Genomic DNA, 19564 nt, shown 5'->3' with positions numbered 1-19564 from the left:
GTGAATCGGGACAAACTCAATCTGAAATTAGCAATACTTTGGCTTCTTCAATTACTGACTGCCTGGATTTCTGCTTTTTTAACGATCGTACAGAGTATGTTACCATTGACAATCAGAGTGCTTTGACTCTCCCAGTCACGTCAGGAGTAAAGCAGGGACGCGTCCTTGTCCCCTTTTTTTTTATTTCTTGTAGCGATGTCCAAGAATTTAGTAATGAACCCATATCTATACGTTTGTTCGCAGGTGATCGTATTTTCAGTGAAATAAACTTCGAAACTGATGAAATTGCTCAGAAAGCCTTAAATTATAATGGCGAGTCGACGAATAAGTGAGGCATGAAATCAAACGTCGACAAATCAGTAAAGGCGAGTCGACGAATAAGTGAGGCATGAGATCAAACTTCGACAAATCAGTCTTTTTCGCATTTCGTGGAGAAAAGGTCCCCTTAAGTTCCCATACGCCATCTAGGACCGTCAACTCACTGAGGTAAATGAGTTCAAATATTTGGGAGGGATGATAACAAGAGATCTGAACTGGAATACACATATTAATAATATCTCTTCATAAGACTTTTGAAAGAACTGTTTACTACATCATAAGCATAAAGCCGCGACATCTCAAGATAAATATCTAGCATATACCTCTCATATGCCCTAAACTACAATAATCTTGTCTCATCTGGGAACCCTTCACTGAAAACAAGAGAGAGAGAGAGAGAGAAAGAAGGAGGAACGGAAAGTCAGGGAGATTAACTAGGCTACGCCCGGTATGCTTCCTTGCACGTGGTGAGGGGAACGGAGGGAGATATAGAAAGGGTACTGAGAAAAGGGAGATGAGCACTTTTCCACATGTCTGTTGGCCATTACTTGCAGGGTACACAGGGCACACACTGATATTTCACAACCTTGCACTCGGTCCTGAGTTCTTTAAGAACTTGAGAACTGCCTTCAAAGCTGTCCTTTGCGATGAAGAACCCAGCACCTTGGCTTCAGTAAGGGGCCCAGGATCTAAGCGGCTGAGTATTGCAGCCAGGAGGGCACGCTCAGGCTGAAACCGAGGGCAGGTACAAAGAAGGTGTTCTATTGTTTCGTCACACTCACCGGCCTCACACGCAGGAGAGTCTGCCATTGCGACTAAGTGGGAGTAGGCACTTGTAATCGCCACAATACCGATATATTAGAAAAGATGCAGCGCCGAGCTGTTCGCATTATATATTCTCTACACGGTCGCACAGTTTCCGCATCTGCTGAAATTTGATCCAGACAAGGTCATACCCTTCATTCGAGCTGCATGTTCTTACGCCTATAATTTCCGTACCAATTATTAAACCGTAGACTAGCTAAGCACCGCAACCTCTATTTAACACCCCTTACAAAAGACAGACACGACATACTCGTTCCCCTCCCTTAACGCCCTGCTGCGCAGGGACAAACGCATTCCAATTTTTTTCCTTTTTCAAAGAACTGTAACTGATTGGAACAACTTACCCGATAACTGTCTTCTATCTTGAGTATGACTGAGATACATTTTCTAAACTCCAGGGAGTAGCGGCCAAAACATGTTTGCTCTTTATTACTTTTGAGCACGCATTTACCGCCTGTATTTTATTGCCTGTGCTTAATTACCGAACTTCTTATTTTTGCTTTTTTGCAGTTTTGCAGAATTTCATGCCTGTACTTCTGTACTTCGCACTTTTTCTTCAATGTTACATACTACGTCGGTATCTTTTCTACTGTACAAATTCTACTCCTACGCTATCCCACTTCCTGGTGAAAATTTTGTGTTTTTTATGTGTTTGCTGCAAATATTTTCTTTTTATGTTTCATGTATACCTCTCCTTCTTGGGCTTCAGCCTGCAGTATTATGTAAATAAATTATTAAAATAAAACATCACTTCTGCTTCTCTTTTATTAAGCTCGCGTGCGCTTCAGCTGCTGGAAACACGTACACGTTGAGAGTCTTATGAGCCTTTGATTTTAGTTTAAATATTGTCATCGCCGTACAGAAGGTTTCTTTGACTGCGGAAATCTGTGTGACGATCGATGTCTTGGTTTTGGCACTCGCACTACTTTCCTTTGATAAAGCTTGTAAATTTGCGCCTTTTTACCTTCTCAAGGTTATATCATTAAAATTCGCAGTGATGATAGTGCCTCAGAGACTAAATCTGATGTTAACGAGTTTTCACAAATGTATCTTGTGACTCCAACAAATATCGCCGATATCCTGGAAATTTCTCGTCACGCAGTAATGAGGTCTCTATTTGCAGGAGGGATGTACGCTTACAGCTGTAAATTACTTAGGAAATTCTGCTGTAGTTTGCAGGCTGGTAATAAGAAGCAAAAAATGGAGGCCCAAATCCTATGTAAAAGACTGTGTTAGCGCTGTTCTGTCCAATTAGGCTGTGTTTTGTCACTTGTGGGCGCGTGGAAAACTTATCCGTCGAACAACATTCTTACGTTCCCACTCAATTTCTACCATTGTTGTTCGAAGATGGCCTTGCACCTACCTGCGCTGTCGGCGCAATCCACGTGGCGGATAATATTAGATGGCTACCGCGTGCCAGCAGGCTCCAAGGAAAAGCTAGGCCATTGTCGCCAGTGACGCGGGCAGCTGTCGCCGCTTACACAACCGCCACGTGGACAGCCTCGAATATCAATGCAGCGTCACTCGCAGGACTGACGACTAGACTAAACTGCTGGTGACTTTGACGAGTTCCCGCAAAATTTGAATACCTGTCCATTTTAACGTTCTTTAGATGATGAAACGAAACGGCGTCTCAGAACCTGCCTAGTGACCTGTTTATTCTCCATACCTGTGCTCCTTTCCACATGAGCAGTTACGAACGACGTCAACTTCTCCCAATAGAAAAGTGCACGTCCTATAGGCAGCGCTTGAAATATGGCAGTCGCTTAAAGCGCACAATCATATTTTGTCATAAATATGGGCTGTATTTCATCCCTGAGATTAACGGGTACAATAAACTGTGCCCCTGTGTTAGCTTTAGCAAGCAACGTGTTGTGGTTCTGCATTGTAGACTGAATGCTTTATTCGTTCTGTAATCAGGATGCTACGACTTACGTGGTATGGTCTCTAAACTGTATTACAAAATCATAATAGACATCTATACATGTGCGGCACTTAGTAGTAAATGCTATGGTGGTTATGGGGGGGGGGGGGGGGGGTATTATTTTATAATTCTCCTGTTTTAACAACAGTAATATTTTACCATGTTGTACAGCTTGCTAGGAAAGCCGCAATTACTGCATTCGGCAGCCACAACAAACAGCATGCTTATGTACATAAAGGTTACATTAACAAAGAGAGTATAGAATAAAGAAGTACTCGTACACACAAAATTGATATGAAGTGCCCACTGGCAATATTATGGTTTTGTAACACAACTTCAACGTACAACTAAATCATCTAAAGGCGCAATATAAGGGATTTTGACCTTGCCTGTATAACATACAAAATCTGTCTCGCATCAAGATTGCTAAGAAGGCCCTTGTGGCCCCGTAGACTACAAAGTGATTGGCATGTATTTTGCATTAGAGGCGCTGACCGCTGTATCTAAGCTTGAAAAAAATATTGAGGGCTGATAACCTGCACCCCACGACTCTGCAAAATGTAGAGGTAAAAGACGGCAGTGAAGTGTATTGGACCAGATGTGATAAAGGGTAGAATGCTGCGAAAGGAACTGGCATCGTGATTTCCAGCCGATTAGCTATCGCTATAAACGGCACTTCGGATACCCATTGAAGGCACTGCTTTTCCTAGCACCCCAGGCAAGACAAAAAATTCTTGAAATTTTAGTATCATGATCTCTCACTGGTTATAAAACACGCTTTCAACCAATCTTCATACAAAGGTGTCATAATAAAGCCAATCTACGATATCGCGTACATTTCGTGTGTGCAGAGATTCACGTAAGGTAGTTAATACTTTACACATACACAACTCAACCGACTGAAAGGTTTAAGAACCATGTCTGCCGCAGTTATTTCTGATATTCTGTTCACAACTGCAGTTATGTGAGTTCTATTTTCATACCAATATTCCTGTGGAATTCATCAAGACCGAGCTCCATGATAGCGAAATAAAAATGCGTACCAATAGATTTTTGTGGTCATGATAGTGTCAAAGCAATGATAAAATAAACTACTTCCGAATAATTTATTACCATTGCAGTAATAACATCCTCTTTTCCACATAGAAATGCTCGCTACATCCACTGAAAGTATTTTGAGGCATAATAACCAAAATCCATACCAAAACGGAACAGAGTCGCACTAGAACTGATCAAAATAATTTCTTATTCTTTAAAATATACCGCACCAGCCTGCCGCTAAATCCAACCATAACAGTACATCATTTGAAGTAAAACACACCATTTGCGTTTTTGCTGCCTTTGAAGGAGAGTCGTCCACAATGTATCGGAAACAGATTTGCCAGACCAGACAGATGACACCTGTTCTGATCGTATTAGATGCTAGTTGCACGCATCATCTTGTCCAAGTTTTACAGAAAAAAAGGACAGAAAATTCTTTCTTTGTTTCTTTCTTTCTGTCTTCCTTGATTTCTTCCTTCGATTCTTATTCTCTCTCGTTCTTTCTTCCTTGCTTCCATTCTTATTTTCTTTCCTTCGTTCGTTCGTTTGTTCGTTTCTTTTCTTCTTTATTTATTTATTTATTTCGTTATTTATTCAATTATTTATTTATTTACTCCTTTCTTTCTTTCTTTTGGTCTTCCTTATTTCCTCCTTTCCTTTATTTTCTCCTTAATTTCTTCGTTTCTTCCTACCTATATTTCTTTCAATCTTTCTATTCTTCTGTTGTTTTATTGCGTACGAATATAACAAACAAGGCTCATATAAAAGTTGCTAAAATACTGCTTGCAAATACCTCGACCCCTTTTACAGGCACTACCAGGAAAAAGTACTGCATATGAAAGCGCACTTAAGCTGATCGACTGACATTTCGTGTGGCATTACTCAAACATAAAATCCTAGGAAAGAATAAATCTTGAAAGGTTCATATGGGAGACATCAAGGCGTATTTGATTTGAGAATGAACAATTGTCGTAGAATATTTCCAAGTATTTGATTGGTATAAATATTTCTACGTATCACACCGTTCCGCACTGCTGTGTGGCGTGTGTTATAACCAAGGATATCCTGACGCAAGTGGATGATACTCACTAGCCTAAAATTCTTTCCTTATTACCAAATCACAATTCCCTTGCGATTGTATATATGTGTGTACGCCGCACTTTTTGCATAATGCGTCTATGCGCTCTAAGCGAAATGTACTGGCACGAAAACGTAGTGCCCTTTTCTGCAATGCTATATACACTGTTAAGTTGGGCGGAATTGATATACAGAGTACTAAATGAGCATAAATAATTTGGGAAGCTCGTAACGATTTATAAAGTAATATTTGAAGCGAAGATGAAAAGTGCGCCTGTTCCGCTGATAAATCAACTGGGCAGCTTTTCTTCAACACTAATATATCGTTAAATTTTACGATATAATAAAATACGAACTGAGCATAAATAATATGGGAAGTAATACAATATAGGGAAGTTTACATGGTGTGCCTGTTATCACTGAGTATACCAGCTCTACTACTGAGCTTGCTTTGGACTCAATGTGAGCGGTAATCCTATTTAGGTTACTAGAGGAGTTCAGATCAACCATTGTGAATGGGAATGGGAGCTGTTGAAATTGTTTCCTTCCCTCAAAACCCGCTAGTTGTTTTAGGCTGCTTACCGTCCAGTCATAATAATTAAAATTTTAAAATTACTGAACTTTGAAAGCATCTCATTTCTAGTTGAAATATAGCTGTCGGCTTAGGTTCACTTTCATAAGGCACGATTTTGCATGGTTTTGTTCGCGATCAATAAAGTATATGCCGCTAACCAGAAGGGAAGCTGTTAATACACTTCATTCTGTGAATTTCCAGCCCTATTCGTGCTCCATATGCGGAAAGTTTATACAATTATTACAAGCTGGCAAAGCCGTTTTGCTTTGTTCCTCCAACAGTGTGTTCGCCAACAATTCAACGCCGTGGCCCACAACAGGGGCTGCCAGACTGCGTAAATTAACAGAACAATATAGGTATAGTTCCTTTAACAGCATGACGGCGACCTGTGCATGTAATTACTAGAAATACCCTTTTCCCTGCTAGGCGTCTTCCACATTTTTTTGGCGCAAACAATTGCCATAAACCATAAAAAGACACCGCATCTATAAACTGTACTTGCTTCCACCTGCGGCTACAACCATTTCCTAGCTTAAGATGACAGTGGCTCGTGATTTTCCATAATACCCCGGACGTTGTCTTGGACGGAGGAGCCGCGGCCTCTCGTGGTATTAAGTTATCTGTTTTTTACTCTTTACAACATTTCAGTAGCGGCCACAGATTTAGCGTGAGGAACCAGATGTTTTATTTATCGTTCAGATATATTTTCAGTTAATTATATTTCGTTGCGATAGTTGGTTTTGCGCGCCCCTTATAAACATGTCCCTCTTATGTGGTGTTACGGTGTCTTTTAAGTTCGGGCGGAAACCGAGACTGTGCATACAATGTTGAGCGCATTGAGAACTGATCTCTTGAGTTGATTGATCGATATGTTCAATAATGGATAAATACGGTGCGCCGCAGCAGATCAAACCCATGGTGTACTTACGAAAAACGCAAGATTGCGAGAAGAGCGCCAGCTTACACCTCCTACAGTAGCCCTACTCATATGCGCTTGAACAAAACACATAAGTCTATAACTAGACACGTAACAGCTGTCATAAAGTTAGAGAAAGCCAAGTTCTTTGAGTTCTTTCATTCAAATATACATAGGCACCCAAAGAATCTGTGGCTGCTTAATCAATTGAATGACAAAGATTCAGTATCAGTCCCACCGCTCGACAATGATGACAACTTGATCCCCATTGCCTTTCTAAAGGCAATGCCCTTTCACTGATATTTAAGCTCGGTGTTTGCTGGTCGCACCAGCCGCCTTCACTTTGAAGCGCATATAATCGATGTAGTCGGAAAACCCATGAAAACTAGTTTTCTATGAGTGCGGAATCCAGGGCGATGTTAGAGCAACTGACTCCTTCAAAAGACAATCGGTCGTACGGCTTACCAACTGCAATACTTTCATCATGAGCACGCCCTGTTTCTAAGAACTACAGTGTTATTTTCAAAAAATCGCAGCGAGAAAGTATTTTGCCCGATGAATTGAAACTTGCGCATGTCGTGGGGGAGACGAAGATAAGTCCCCATAATATTTTGTCGAATTACCACAAGATATCACTTAAAATGCATTAGCTGGAAGTTCTTGAACTCATTTTCTTCACAAATATTATTAGTAATTTGAATTCTTTTTCATGACAGGGTTGAGCATCGTGCAATGAACCAAGGAAGACACAAGGAAAGGAACGACGAGAGACCGGCGCACATGTGTCCCGTCGTTCATTGTGTGCGGTTCAGTCCTGTCATGCAATACCAAGATGCCTAAGCTTCCGCGTTAGGTAATGCTTTTTCGTTACCAAACCCCCTGCAACACAGTTTCCGCACTAGTTTTTTCTCCTGTTTCGAAATTGACCGCAATTGCATATTCATCTTGCTGGTGCCTTAGACAAAGAATTCAGTATTTAGTCTTTGAATTTAGAATTCAGATAAGCCTTTCACGTAGTTCCTCATTCTGTACTCCTTCAAAAACGGCCCTGGTACAATATAAATTATCCAGATATTGCATAAAATTCGGAAAATGTACATTCCGGACGGCGCATCTTGGAGTTAAATGACATGCAGTCTGAACCCGCAGACATATCCTCTCAGTGCTTTGAATGGTTTATGGGGATTTAATGTCCCAAAGCAACTCAGGCTATGAGGGACGCCGTAGTGAAGGGCTCCGGAAATTTCGACCACCTGGGGTTCATTTACGTGCACTGACATCGCACAGCACACGGGCCTCTAGAATTTCACCTCCATCGAAATTCGTCCGCCGCGGCCAGGATCGAACTCGCGTCTTTCGGGCCGGCAGCCGAGCGCCATAACCACTCAGCCACCGCGGCGCCTATCTCAGTGCTTTGATGTGCAAAGGAAAGAGGAGAACCAATGCAGCATAGAAAATGACTGAGGCCGTATTTCTCCGCAGAAAATATCTTAATAAAACTGGAATTGATTGCAGTCATTTTGTGTGCTGTCGGGACTACGTCGCAACGCGGATTGATCATGCGGCTTGACGTCGAAGAAATAAAATCGAAGCCAACTTCTTCAGGCTAAACTTTTTCCCTGAAGCAATTCAATAATAGAATGCAATCCCGCATGATATTGCAACAATTACTTCCACTTATGTATTTTATTACTCTTTTCTGAAAGAGCAATGCAATTAACCCTTTTTTCCCTCAATCGTTGCAAATTCTGTTGGTTCCTGGTTTGTTTTTATTTTAGCGTACAGAGTGTTTTGCTTTTGTTTTAGTGTTGTCCTCATAGCCCAGGCCTCGGTTGTTAAATGGTTGTATATTCTGTAGCTTCCTAACTTTTAATGAATTTCGCTATATTTTCGCGGTCGTGTTATTTTTATCTTGCCATCCCCTTCCCCCGCAAACACTTCAATAACTCCGGGCGCTGCCGGTGCAGTAATATATAAATAAATCAACCTTCTGGTAAAGTGTAAGAAATGGTAATACATGCAATATTTAATGTAGTGCAAATTTTTAATGATTACTTATTTAAAAGCGTGATCAGTATTAGTTATTGTGTGTTTTCCAAAGATGTAACGAAGCTGGAGTGGTGTGTGCGCTCTTGACCACGCGAACACAGAGAGCAGGGTATTGCACTTTACTTCTTGCGCTGAAAATATATTCTGTTAGCGCACTGCTCCGGTATTCTCGTGGTCTCCCTAGATCTAATCAACTCAGATTTCGGCAAACACGATCTCTCTGATTCGCGAGCTGATGTGTTGTTTCCTTGAGAGTGTACACAACAAACACTCATAGAAGCATAACACCTATAATGTATTAAAACTTGAAAGGACAAAATTACCCGTCTGAGTTAATCAGATACAGCACCTAAAACATTGAACAGTTTCTGTCTGATGCAACGAGATTTTTTTTCGTACAGCCAATGCACAGTTTGTTTTAGCTCGTCCATATGTGAGAATTTTTAACGCGGCGATTCATATTTCTCTTGGTCCACCCCATGAAAGTCGTTCACCTCCGCAGGAATTCCGTGATTAAATTTTTTGCAGTTGTATTAGAGTCGTCATGCTGAAGGGATAGCGGCGAGGGTATTGTAATTAAGAGCACTTACACGCTCTCACAGGATGGCTAGGGCACTGGTAATACTTGATCTGCTTATGTTGTTTTTAGCACAGCATCCGCTGACGTACGTTCCCTCTTATGCTCGTCCAGTTTGCGTCGTTATTTTTATTTCCTCTTCTTCTCTTCTACCTCAGTGCATAAATGCAAAAAGGAAAAAGAACACTCCATTCTCGTCACCTGCACATCAGCTGTCAGCTTTGTGCTGCGCTTTTTTGAGCTGAAAAAAAAAATGTTGCTCGGTCGACTGCTCAAAGTACAGGAACATCCTCGTTTCCGCCGACAGCAATCTCTTTCAAATTTGAAACCGACAACTTTGAAACCAATCTAGCGTATATTGTGTGCGTTTTCTTTAATTGAGTATTTTTGTTCTCCTTAGCACGCATGCAGCACACCTGCACAATTCACAAGGTTGTGATATTTGCCCCGGGACAATATCGTTATTTCTGATTCAGTATCAGACCACGCACGGTCCCAGCAGCTATGGAACTCAAATATCGGAACATGCTCCTTGTATTGGCTTTTTCCCTCTTTTCCACAAGTACGCCTGCAGAATGTCAACCAATAGATGCCATTAAGGTGAGTTACTTGCTGTGTTAAATAATTGCTGTGTTCTTAAAAGTGCGCAGATCTTACGGAGGTAAAGATTTCCGCGGTCACTTGAAGAAAATATGGGGAGACTAAAAGGCGTGTACTTTAACGTAAACAAAATCCAAAGAAGTGCACCGCAATTGTCTCTGAGGCGCTGAAAATTACTCAGTTGCCGAAATTCCGCGCAGCTATGAAAATTGGCCGGAATCCTACTCATGAAGTTCATTTGTTATAAAAACATTTTCCTCAATCTGGTAGTAATGAAAAACATTGGATGTTAAAGCAGCGATATGAAGCTTTTTATTCCTCAACAAGAACATACCTCTGAAAACGTGTGGGTAAGCAAAAGAGAAATTTTACTGGCTTCGACAGCTACAGGTGTAGTCTTTCGGCGGCTCCTCCCTATTCATGTTACAAAAAACAAAAAAACAGATGCTCATATATGTTTCGGTTTTATGCCAAGAATTCAGTGGCAGGACAAACTCTGCACATGTACATCAGTATTTATTAAGTGCATTCACATATGAGCAAGAAATGGGCTCTGATCAAGTCATCCGAACTGGAATCATTTATTTAAGGAATCAGACATAATATATTGTAACTGGTGAAGAAAACCTCAAGAGCGCATTCCAAAAGGGCTTTGCATTTTGAATAGTTGGCACAAAAGCAATAAGGGTACACTTCTTATTAGAGATGTCTGAAAGCATAAATTGCAAAAACATGTTGATTTACATGCGAATAAAAACATCATCTCAGCGCGCATGACTGTCCCAAGCGAAAACGTTTCTACAAGTGTTTTAAGGAACTGGAAAAATTCTGAGCGCCATCTACGCTTCTATGGCTGATTTTGTCAATAGGAGGAAAATTCCAATGCAGATAGCTGAGTTGGCAGCATTTTTCCGAAATGCTTTATGAACTGGATGGTAAGGGCGAATATTGCGCTGTTCGGATTTTCATGCAAGCAGTCCGCGGATACAATTGCGTACAGGGTGGTGGCCCGCTTTTTTTGTTTCCTCGATTGCATGAAAGTGCTTGCAGATTGCCGTTCTAGAGTGTTAATGTTTTGGCTCAGGTAGCCTTTTCCCGCAAGATTTTCTTTAGTCTCTTATTTTTACCTTTTCCACCGGGTTGTATGGTTTATCACACACAGTACGCATGTGTGAAGTGCGCCTAGTTCAATAAACGTCTTTTGTTCTAACCGGTTGCGCAGAAAAATAGTCCGGATAATGCTCGGCTTGTGTGGGTTCTGGTAAACGCTCATAATACCAGAGCGCATAACTAGCGCTGGTGCCAGCACTGCTGCAACACCAAAACTCCTGGAAGCTACTGATCCAGTCTCAATAAAAGAAGTGATTAGCAGTCGCGTCGGTTTAAACAATGTTTTAGTGGAGTGGACAACAACCGACCTAGTGACGTCCGTTTACTGGAAACCCACGAATACCGCACAGTTCGCAAACTCTGCCTGTAGCATCCGCTTTACAAACGTGGTCTCTGGCCTCAGCGCTGTTCACATGGTTGCATCATCTGTGCTCATCCACGAAGACTAGAACGTTACAACTAAAAAAGCGGAAAGAAAAATTAGCTACAAGCCAAATTGTTATTACTCACGTGCTCGATCCAACTTTCGCTCAGCTGACGAGAAACAGGCGCTTCAAAAATATTTTCTGTCGTACAGATATTCAATTACGTTTTTTCGTTGACATGGTTTCATACACCTCACGCGGTTTGTTTTATTCTCTGTTGGGGCATCTTTATACATCATTTTCGGTGTGCCACATACAGTGCAACTTAAATAGCTGATGTCGTTTTAAGTTCGTGTTTAAAACCACTCCACCGCGTTATCCTCATCCCTCATTGCTAGGACATTATAAACTGCACGATTATGAAATAATAACCAGACACCAGGTCTTCGACACTGCAATACAAATTTCAGACAGAGTTTCTGCTTTACTAAATCGGTCGGTTAATTCCACTTAAGATTCACTTATGTTGAAGTCAATGTGCTTTTGTTTATTCCTTCTTCTCACCCCTGCTAAAGACGCACCATCTTTTAAGCCGGAGTTTCCCGGCACTCGTTTCTGATATTGCCACTGCGATGATTCACAGCATTTACACACGCGGTTTACGCGGTGGTGCCGCGCTTAGATCATTTCAGCTTTGACCAAGCTAGCATCAACTCTTGCCTTTTGTTCTTCTCCCAAACCCACTTCTACTCGTCCTCCCTTCGTCATCGCCCTCTGCCTCCTTGGCCACCTCATATTTGACACATGGCTTGAGATTTTTCTCCTCTACCGGCGGCGTGCGTTCTTTTTCCCCCTCACTAGTCTGCTCTTTTACACTCATCAAATCTGATGATCTTTTCTGTCTGTGGACGACGTCGTCACTACTACAACACTGTAGTCAAGAGAATCGAGTCGCTGAAAGCTCTCGGTCTGAAAATTTCGGCATCCCTTCGCTGCGCTCAAGCCTATGCAAAGAGAATTTGCAATCGGAGCCATGTTTATCGATATTATCACCAAGCGCAAAAAAAAGTATATACTCGCTGCATGGTTTTTACGTTGTGAAAATAAGCCAGAGCCAATTTATATGGTACAGCTTTTTTTATTTTCAACTTTTCACGTCTTTCCTCAACGCCAACTGAAATAAATCGTTCGCAAGGCTACAGCTACAATTTCTACTAATATCCTGAATACGTGGTAAACCTTGTAGTGACAAAGTACTACGCTTTTTAGCGAGCCAGTTATGTTCTTATAAGCGTTTTGAGAAGCACAGTAGCATATGATGAGTACACCTGGCGATGTATCGCACAGTTAGGCAACTTAACGAGCACGACGGAGGCACTGTCCACCGATAACTTTTCTCAAGCCGGAACCATTGGGAATGAGAGGATTGCAGACGGCCTGGATTAAAATATTTTCAACTCAAATGCAGTATGGCAGACACAATCTGGTACTGGGGAAATATGTTTAGAGATCTTAGATGACAATGCCATGCTGAACTGAAGTGTGTGTAGCCGTCGGAGGCGTAGACGTCGCATACGAACGCTCACACAGTATCCGCTTTTGAAGTACGGAAAACTGTGACCGTTGTGCGGAATCTGGCGATCGCTTTTCCTTGACCTGGAGTTCTTGTCAGTTCTTTTTATTAATTCATAAATAAGAGAAGGTCCCTATCTTACGTCGCGCTTCGATCGAAAAAGGGGGTTTTTGCAAATGCGGTACTAGAAGCGCTACGTCTCGTCGGTGACAGAAAGACGAAAGCAGACGCCTTGAAACAAAATCCGCTCTCAGATGCGCTGGGGTTCGTTCGTAGCACTGTAAACGATCGCGATCTCACCTTCGCGTCCCTAAACGTGCAGGCTTTAAAGGCGTGTCTGCTCTGTGTGGTTTCGATGGGAAGCAGTAAGCCTCGCAAATCCCAACACTACGGGGCATATCAGCACCTCCTGTGGCCGAGCGGACTGTTTTGCGTCCTTTCCAGCGCTTGACCTTAGCAACCCTTGTTCGAGTTTCGGTTTGAAAAACGCCAATCTTTGAGAGCGATCTTTGATGCCTTCGCTTCTTTTACTACTGCAATGTCTTGTTTTTATGGCTGTCTTTTGATATAGCACTAGAAAAAGGTGTTTTTACTGGACAAACATTTTCTTTGCATTTGGCCTTTTATCTCTATCACGAAATGATCACAGCAATGCATGCTGCTGCTGCACCGCTACCAATCATGGTGAATGACCAGATAAGGCCTACGGCTGTTCCGCCCGAAAACAAAGTGTCAGTTGAGGTAGAGGCAGCCACATCTCGACAGAGAAGAAGAGCAAAATGTGGCCATGTGCAGCGCAACATAAGCGCATGGTAAAGATCACCAGGCGACCGAAATTATCGCGCGGCCGCCCAATACCACAACTCTATTTTCTACACACACACACACACACACACACACACACGCACACGCACACACACCACACACACACACGCACACACACACGCACACACACACACACGCACACACACACACACACACACACACACACACACACACACACACACACACACACACACACACACACACATATATATATATATTCGCATTCTCCTCTTCTCCTGGCTCCATTGTAAAGAAGACGACGAGCATATGCGCGAGCTGCATGGTCATAGCCTGGCACACGCTCTCGGCTGGACTAGCTGACCCGCTGTTGGCCCTGCTCCCGTTAGGAAGCTTCTCAGAATAAACCCCACCATACATTTGGTGGAGGTGCTGGGTACGTCCTCTCGCCCTGGAGCTCCGCAACCGAACGCTACCCTCTACCACGATGCCTAACCACCAAGCCGTCCAAGTGAGCCCGGCCGCCGTCATCTGTGCTGGTTCTCTCCGCCAGCGAGACCCCGCTATCTTCAGTGGCACGGACGACCATGATGTTGAAGATTGGCTCGCATGGTATGAGCGGGTGAGCGCATACAACAAGTGGGACGCGGAAACCAAACTGAACAATGTGATTTTCTTTCTAACGGGCGTTGCGAATCTGTGGTATAGGAACCACGAGGCGGACATTACATCATTGTCTGTTTTCAAATCTAACTTCTCAGAGGTATTCGGCCGCCCGGCAGTCAGAAAACTCCGTGCCGAACAGCGCTTGCGTGCGCGCTCACATCAGGTTGGCGAGAACTTCACGAGTTACATCGAGGATGTCGTCGATCTGTGCAACAGGGTGAACGCTCAGATGCCCGAAGCCGACAAGATCAGGCATATTCTCATGGGCATTGATGACGACGCCTTTCAGATGTTCTTGGCGCGAGACCTGCGCACCCTCGCGGAAGTCGTCACCCTGTGTCAGAGCTTCGACGAACTACGCAAGCAGAGGGCTCTGACACGTGAACACACCACGAACGTCGACTCGCTGGCCTGAATGATGCAAGAGACCAGTCATCGCTCCTACCGCACATCAAGAGCTTCATCCGAGAAGAAGTTGCTCGCCAGCTCTCGCTTATTTCCCGCCATCAAGAGCCATCACCACACATAACTCCGAATTTGCTGCACATCATTCAAGAACAGGTCGCTGACGCTTTCCCGCAGGCCCCTGAACCCACACCTCTTGCGGCCCCGCTGACACATGCGGACGTTGTTGCGCGACCTCGTCCACCTGCCTATGCTCCGCCTCCTGGTCCCGTTGGAGAGCCCGCTGCTTTTATTTTGCCGCCTGCTGATCTGAGAATCTCCTGGGGAACGCCTGATAATAATCGACCGCCTGCTCAACTGGAAAACTCCTGGCGCACGCCTGACAACAGCCCGATCTGCTAATTCTGCGGCTTGCCAGCTCATGTGGCGCGGCTTTGCCGTCGACGCATGAACATCTCACGAACACCTGAAATTTCCGGCTACTGGTCCCAGCGTCAGTACTCACCTGCTGCTGAACCGTCCCTAAGCCGTTCTCTGTCTCCGGAGCGCACCTCCATCTATGGACGCCGTTCCTCTTCTCCACGTCGGCGCTCCATTTCTCCGATGCGACGGCGTCCCTCGACCACTCAAGAGGAAAACTATGTGCCGCAGTTCCTGAGGCGAGAACTGCGCAGTCGTCGAAATTTGAAAGGCCTCGTCTGTCTGCCGCCAATTTAATTGAAGTTTTTGTAGAGGGCGTATCTGTGATGGCGCTTGTGGACACCGGCGCAGCTGTTTCTGTCATGGATGCAGCGCTTTGCCGACCTTTGAAGAAAGTGAAGACGCCCCTTTCTGGCCGGTCGTTACGAACTGCAAGTGCGCACCTCATCCAGCCGTTAGCAGCGTGCACTGCTGGAATAGTCATAGCAGACATTCTATATTTGGTTGAGTTCATTGTTCTGCCGTCATGTTCGCATTCGATCATCTTGGGCTGGAACTTCCTATCGCTTCATGACGCGGTCTTCGAGTGTGCTCGGGCTCAAGTAGCGCTCTGCACGTTGCCCAATCCCGTGCCAGAGACTGAAATTTGCGGTGCCCCTGTTCCTGCTAAAGCTTTTATCGCCGACAGTACCGATATTCCTGCGTGCTCTTCCGTGATTGTGCCTTTCCCTGTGCTTGTGTTCGCGATGCCAGTGTCCTCTTCACGCCGTCTCCTACTTTTCTGCGTCGCCATTGCTTACCGCTGCCTTATGCCCTGCTCACTTTCTCCGCCGGACTCACCACACTGTGGGTCTTCAACCCGTTTCAAGCCCCTTCACTTTGCGCCGTGGAGAATGCGTCGGCACCGTGCAGCTCTTTGATTCTGTTTTCAACTATCCCGACGCTGCCGCAGAATCACCGCCGGTCGCAATGGACGCCCTCAGCTCACCTACTCCTGCGCCCGCCCCATTGTTGACCGACCTATTAATTCGCTCTATCGACGCCGCTCTACCTCCAACTCAGCGAACTCAGCTTCTTGCGCCACTTGAGGATTTTCGCTCGTCCTTCGATTTCCACCAAAGCGGTTTGGGGCGTACGTCGACTGTCGAGCATCACATTGAAACCTGCGCCCATGCCCCTCTGCGACATCGCCCATATCGTGTTTCCGCCGCTGAACGAAGAGTTTTTGAAGAACAGGTAGACACCATGCTTCAGAGCGGCGTTATTCAGCCTTCAACCCACCCCTGGGCCTCCCCGGTTGTCCTCGTCAAAAAGAAGGATGGCTCCGTTCGGTTTTGCGTCGATTACCGCCGCATTAATAAGATCACACGCAACCTTCTGCCCCGTATTGATGACGCCCTGGACTGTGTACAAGGCGCGGAGCTCTTTTCTTCCCTTGATTTGCGCTCTGGTTATTGGCAGGTCCCAATGGCAGCTGCAGTTCGTGCCAAAACCGCATTCGTGACCCCTGACGGCCTCTATGAGTTTACCGTCATGCCTTTCGGCCTGTGTAACGGTCCTGATACTTTCGAGCGAATGATGAATACCGTTTTGCGTTGCCTCAAGTGGAAGACGTACCTGTGATACCTGGACGATATCGTTATCTTTTAACCTAACTTCCAAACGCATCTATCTCGCCTGCGGGACGTCTTGACACGCCTCACAAACGCAGGCCTGCAGCTAAACTTAAAAAAATGCACCTTTGCAGCCTGTGAACTGACAAATTTAGGTCACGTTGTGTCGAAAGACGGTGTACGCCCTGACCCAGCAAAACTTCGTCCCGTGACTGAATTTCCTAAAACTTCTACCACTAAGGAACTTCACAGCCTTCTAGGGCTCTGCTATTATCTTAGGCGTTTCATTCGCATCTTTGCCTCAATTGCTGCCCCTTAGACTCAGCTCCTCGGCGCCAATGTCAATTTTTCGGCTTGTTCAACCCCCTGCGACGACACCTACACCTTACGTCGTCTCCTCACGGCACCTCCCATCTTGCGTCATGTCGACCCGGCGGCCCCGACTGAAGTTCACACGGATGCCAGTGGTACTGGTCTCGATGCAGTGCTCGCTCAGCGCAAATATGGATATGACGAATATGTCGTTGCCTATGCCAGCCGCACACTTACAAAGGCTGGGTCTCACTACTCTGAGACTGAAAAAGAGTGCCTCGCCATTGTGTGGGCCTTAGACACGTTTCGCCCTTTCGTGTACGGCCGTACTTTCGACGTCGTTACGGATCATCACGCCCTTTGTCGGCTTTCCTCTTTGAAAGATCCTTCCGGCCGCCTGGCGGGATGGGCGCTGCGTCTTCAAGAATACAACATCCGAGTCGTGTACCGGTCGGGCCGCAAACATCAGGACGCCGACACCTTGTCTCGCTCCCCGCTCCCCGCTGAACTTGCCAGCCTCTTCGAAATCAGAGCCCCTGAGCAATCTCCCACCGTCAGTGACATGTCTTCAGAACAGCGCTAGGATCCATGGATTCATGCTCTTCTGGACTTTCTCTCCGCCCCATCGGCGGTAAAACCATCCCGCGCGCTGCGCCGTCAAGCTTCCCATTTTGAGATCCGAGAAAACCTGCTTTACCGCCGTAATTATCATTCTGATGGACGAAAATTGCTCCTTGTCATTCCTCGCCACCTACGGTCCTATATCTGCTCATGTTTTCACACTGACTTGCAATGCGGTCACGCAGGCCTTTTCAAGACTTACACGCGCCTCCGCCTCCGCTACTACTGGCGTGGCATGTACAATTTCGTTTTGAAATGTGTACGCTCGTGCCTCGATTGCCAACGCCGCAAGACACCCACTACCCGTACTGCTGGCGAGTTGCAGCCGCTATCTTGTCCGCCTCGCCCTTTCGACCGCGTTGGCATTGATTTATGTGGGCCCCTCCCCTATACTGCTTCTGGCAAACGATGGATCATTGTTTCCGTCGATCACCTCACGCGGTATGCTGAAACCGCCGCGCTCTTTGCTGCAACGGCACAGGATGTGGCATCCTTTCTTCCGCGTCGGTTCATCCTTCGACACGGTGACCCTCGAGAACTCCTCAGCGACAGAGGCCGTGTCTTCCTATCTGATGCCATCAAATCTCTGCAACGTGAGTGCAACGCCATCCATCGGACTTCCACCGCTTACCACCCTCAGACCAACGGCCTCACTGAACGCTTTAACCGCACTCTGGGGGACATGCTGGCTATGTACGTCCGTTCGAACCACACGACCTGGGACCTTATTCTCCCGTATATTATGTTCGCGTACAATATTGCTACGCAATCTACGACAGGATTTTCTCCTTTCTTCCTCCTTTATGGCCGCCATCCCTCTGTTCCCATTGATACTGTTCTCCCCTACCACCCTGACGCATCTGAGTGCACCACCGTTTCCGAAGCCGCCAGGCACGCCGAAGACTGCCGCCAGATCGCCCGGTCGCTCACGACAGCTACCCAGTCCCTTCAAAAAACGCGCCACGATGAAGATCAACGTCCCCAACATTGCTCGCCCGTCTCTCTTGTCTGGCTATGGATACCTTCCAGTACTCCGAGCCTCTCCCGGAAATTGCTGGCTAAATATCAAGGGCTCTATCGTGTCCTGGAACAAACATCTCCAGTCAACTATATTGTTGAGTCCCTCACGCCGTCACCCGATCTCAGACGCCGCGGCCGTGAGACTGTACATGTCCAGCGCCTCAAGAGCTACTACGACCCCGCTGTCTTGTCCGCTCCTTAAGTCGCCAGGATGTCTCCTCTTCTGTCCGGGGGCCATTGTAAAGAAGACGACGAGTATATGCACAAGCCGCATGGTCATCGCCTGGTGCATGCTCCTGGCTCCATTGTAACGAAGACGACTAGCATACGCGCGAGCTTCATGGTCATCGCCTGACCAACGCTCTCGGCTGGACTAGCTGACCCGCTGTTGGCCCTGCTCCCGTTAGGAAGCTTCTCAGAATAAACCCCACCTTACAATATATATATATATATATATATATATATATATATATATATATATATATATATATATATATATATATATATATATATATATATATATACATATATATATATATATATATATATATATATATATATATATATATATATATATATATATATATATTTACATCGAAGTATACGCTTCATTTAAGGAAACATTTTTATTTTACTCGACGTTTCGACCGGAGGACCGATCTTTTTTTGACCGATCGATTTTTTTGAAAAAAATTGGTCCTCCGATCGGAACGTCGAGTAAAATAAAAATGTTTCCTTAAATGAAGCGTATACTTCGATGTATATTATTTTAAGC

General features: G+C 45.1%; 1 protein-coding gene across 1 annotated transcript in view; it reads left to right on the top strand.

Moving 5' to 3' along the window:
• The first annotated feature begins 9757 nt into the window (after nt 1-9757).
• Nucleotides 9758-19564, top strand: part of LOC144134764 (uncharacterized) — a 30832-nt gene continuing 21025 nt past the window's right edge. Inside the window, exon 1 of the mRNA XM_077667591.1 lies at nt 9758-9901. Within this exon, the coding sequence (XP_077523717.1) occupies nt 9806-9901 (96 nt within the window). The 5' untranslated portion in view covers nt 9758-9805. The remainder of the gene's footprint in view (nt 9902-19564) is intronic.

This window comes from Amblyomma americanum, chromosome 5, assembly GCF_052857255.1.
Source record: "Amblyomma americanum isolate KBUSLIRL-KWMA chromosome 5, ASM5285725v1, whole genome shotgun sequence".
Classification (NCBI taxonomy): Eukaryota; Metazoa; Arthropoda; class Arachnida; order Ixodida; family Ixodidae; genus Amblyomma; species Amblyomma americanum.
The sequence above is the reverse complement of the archived record's forward strand: the minus strand, read 5'-3'. Positions and strand labels throughout refer to the sequence as shown.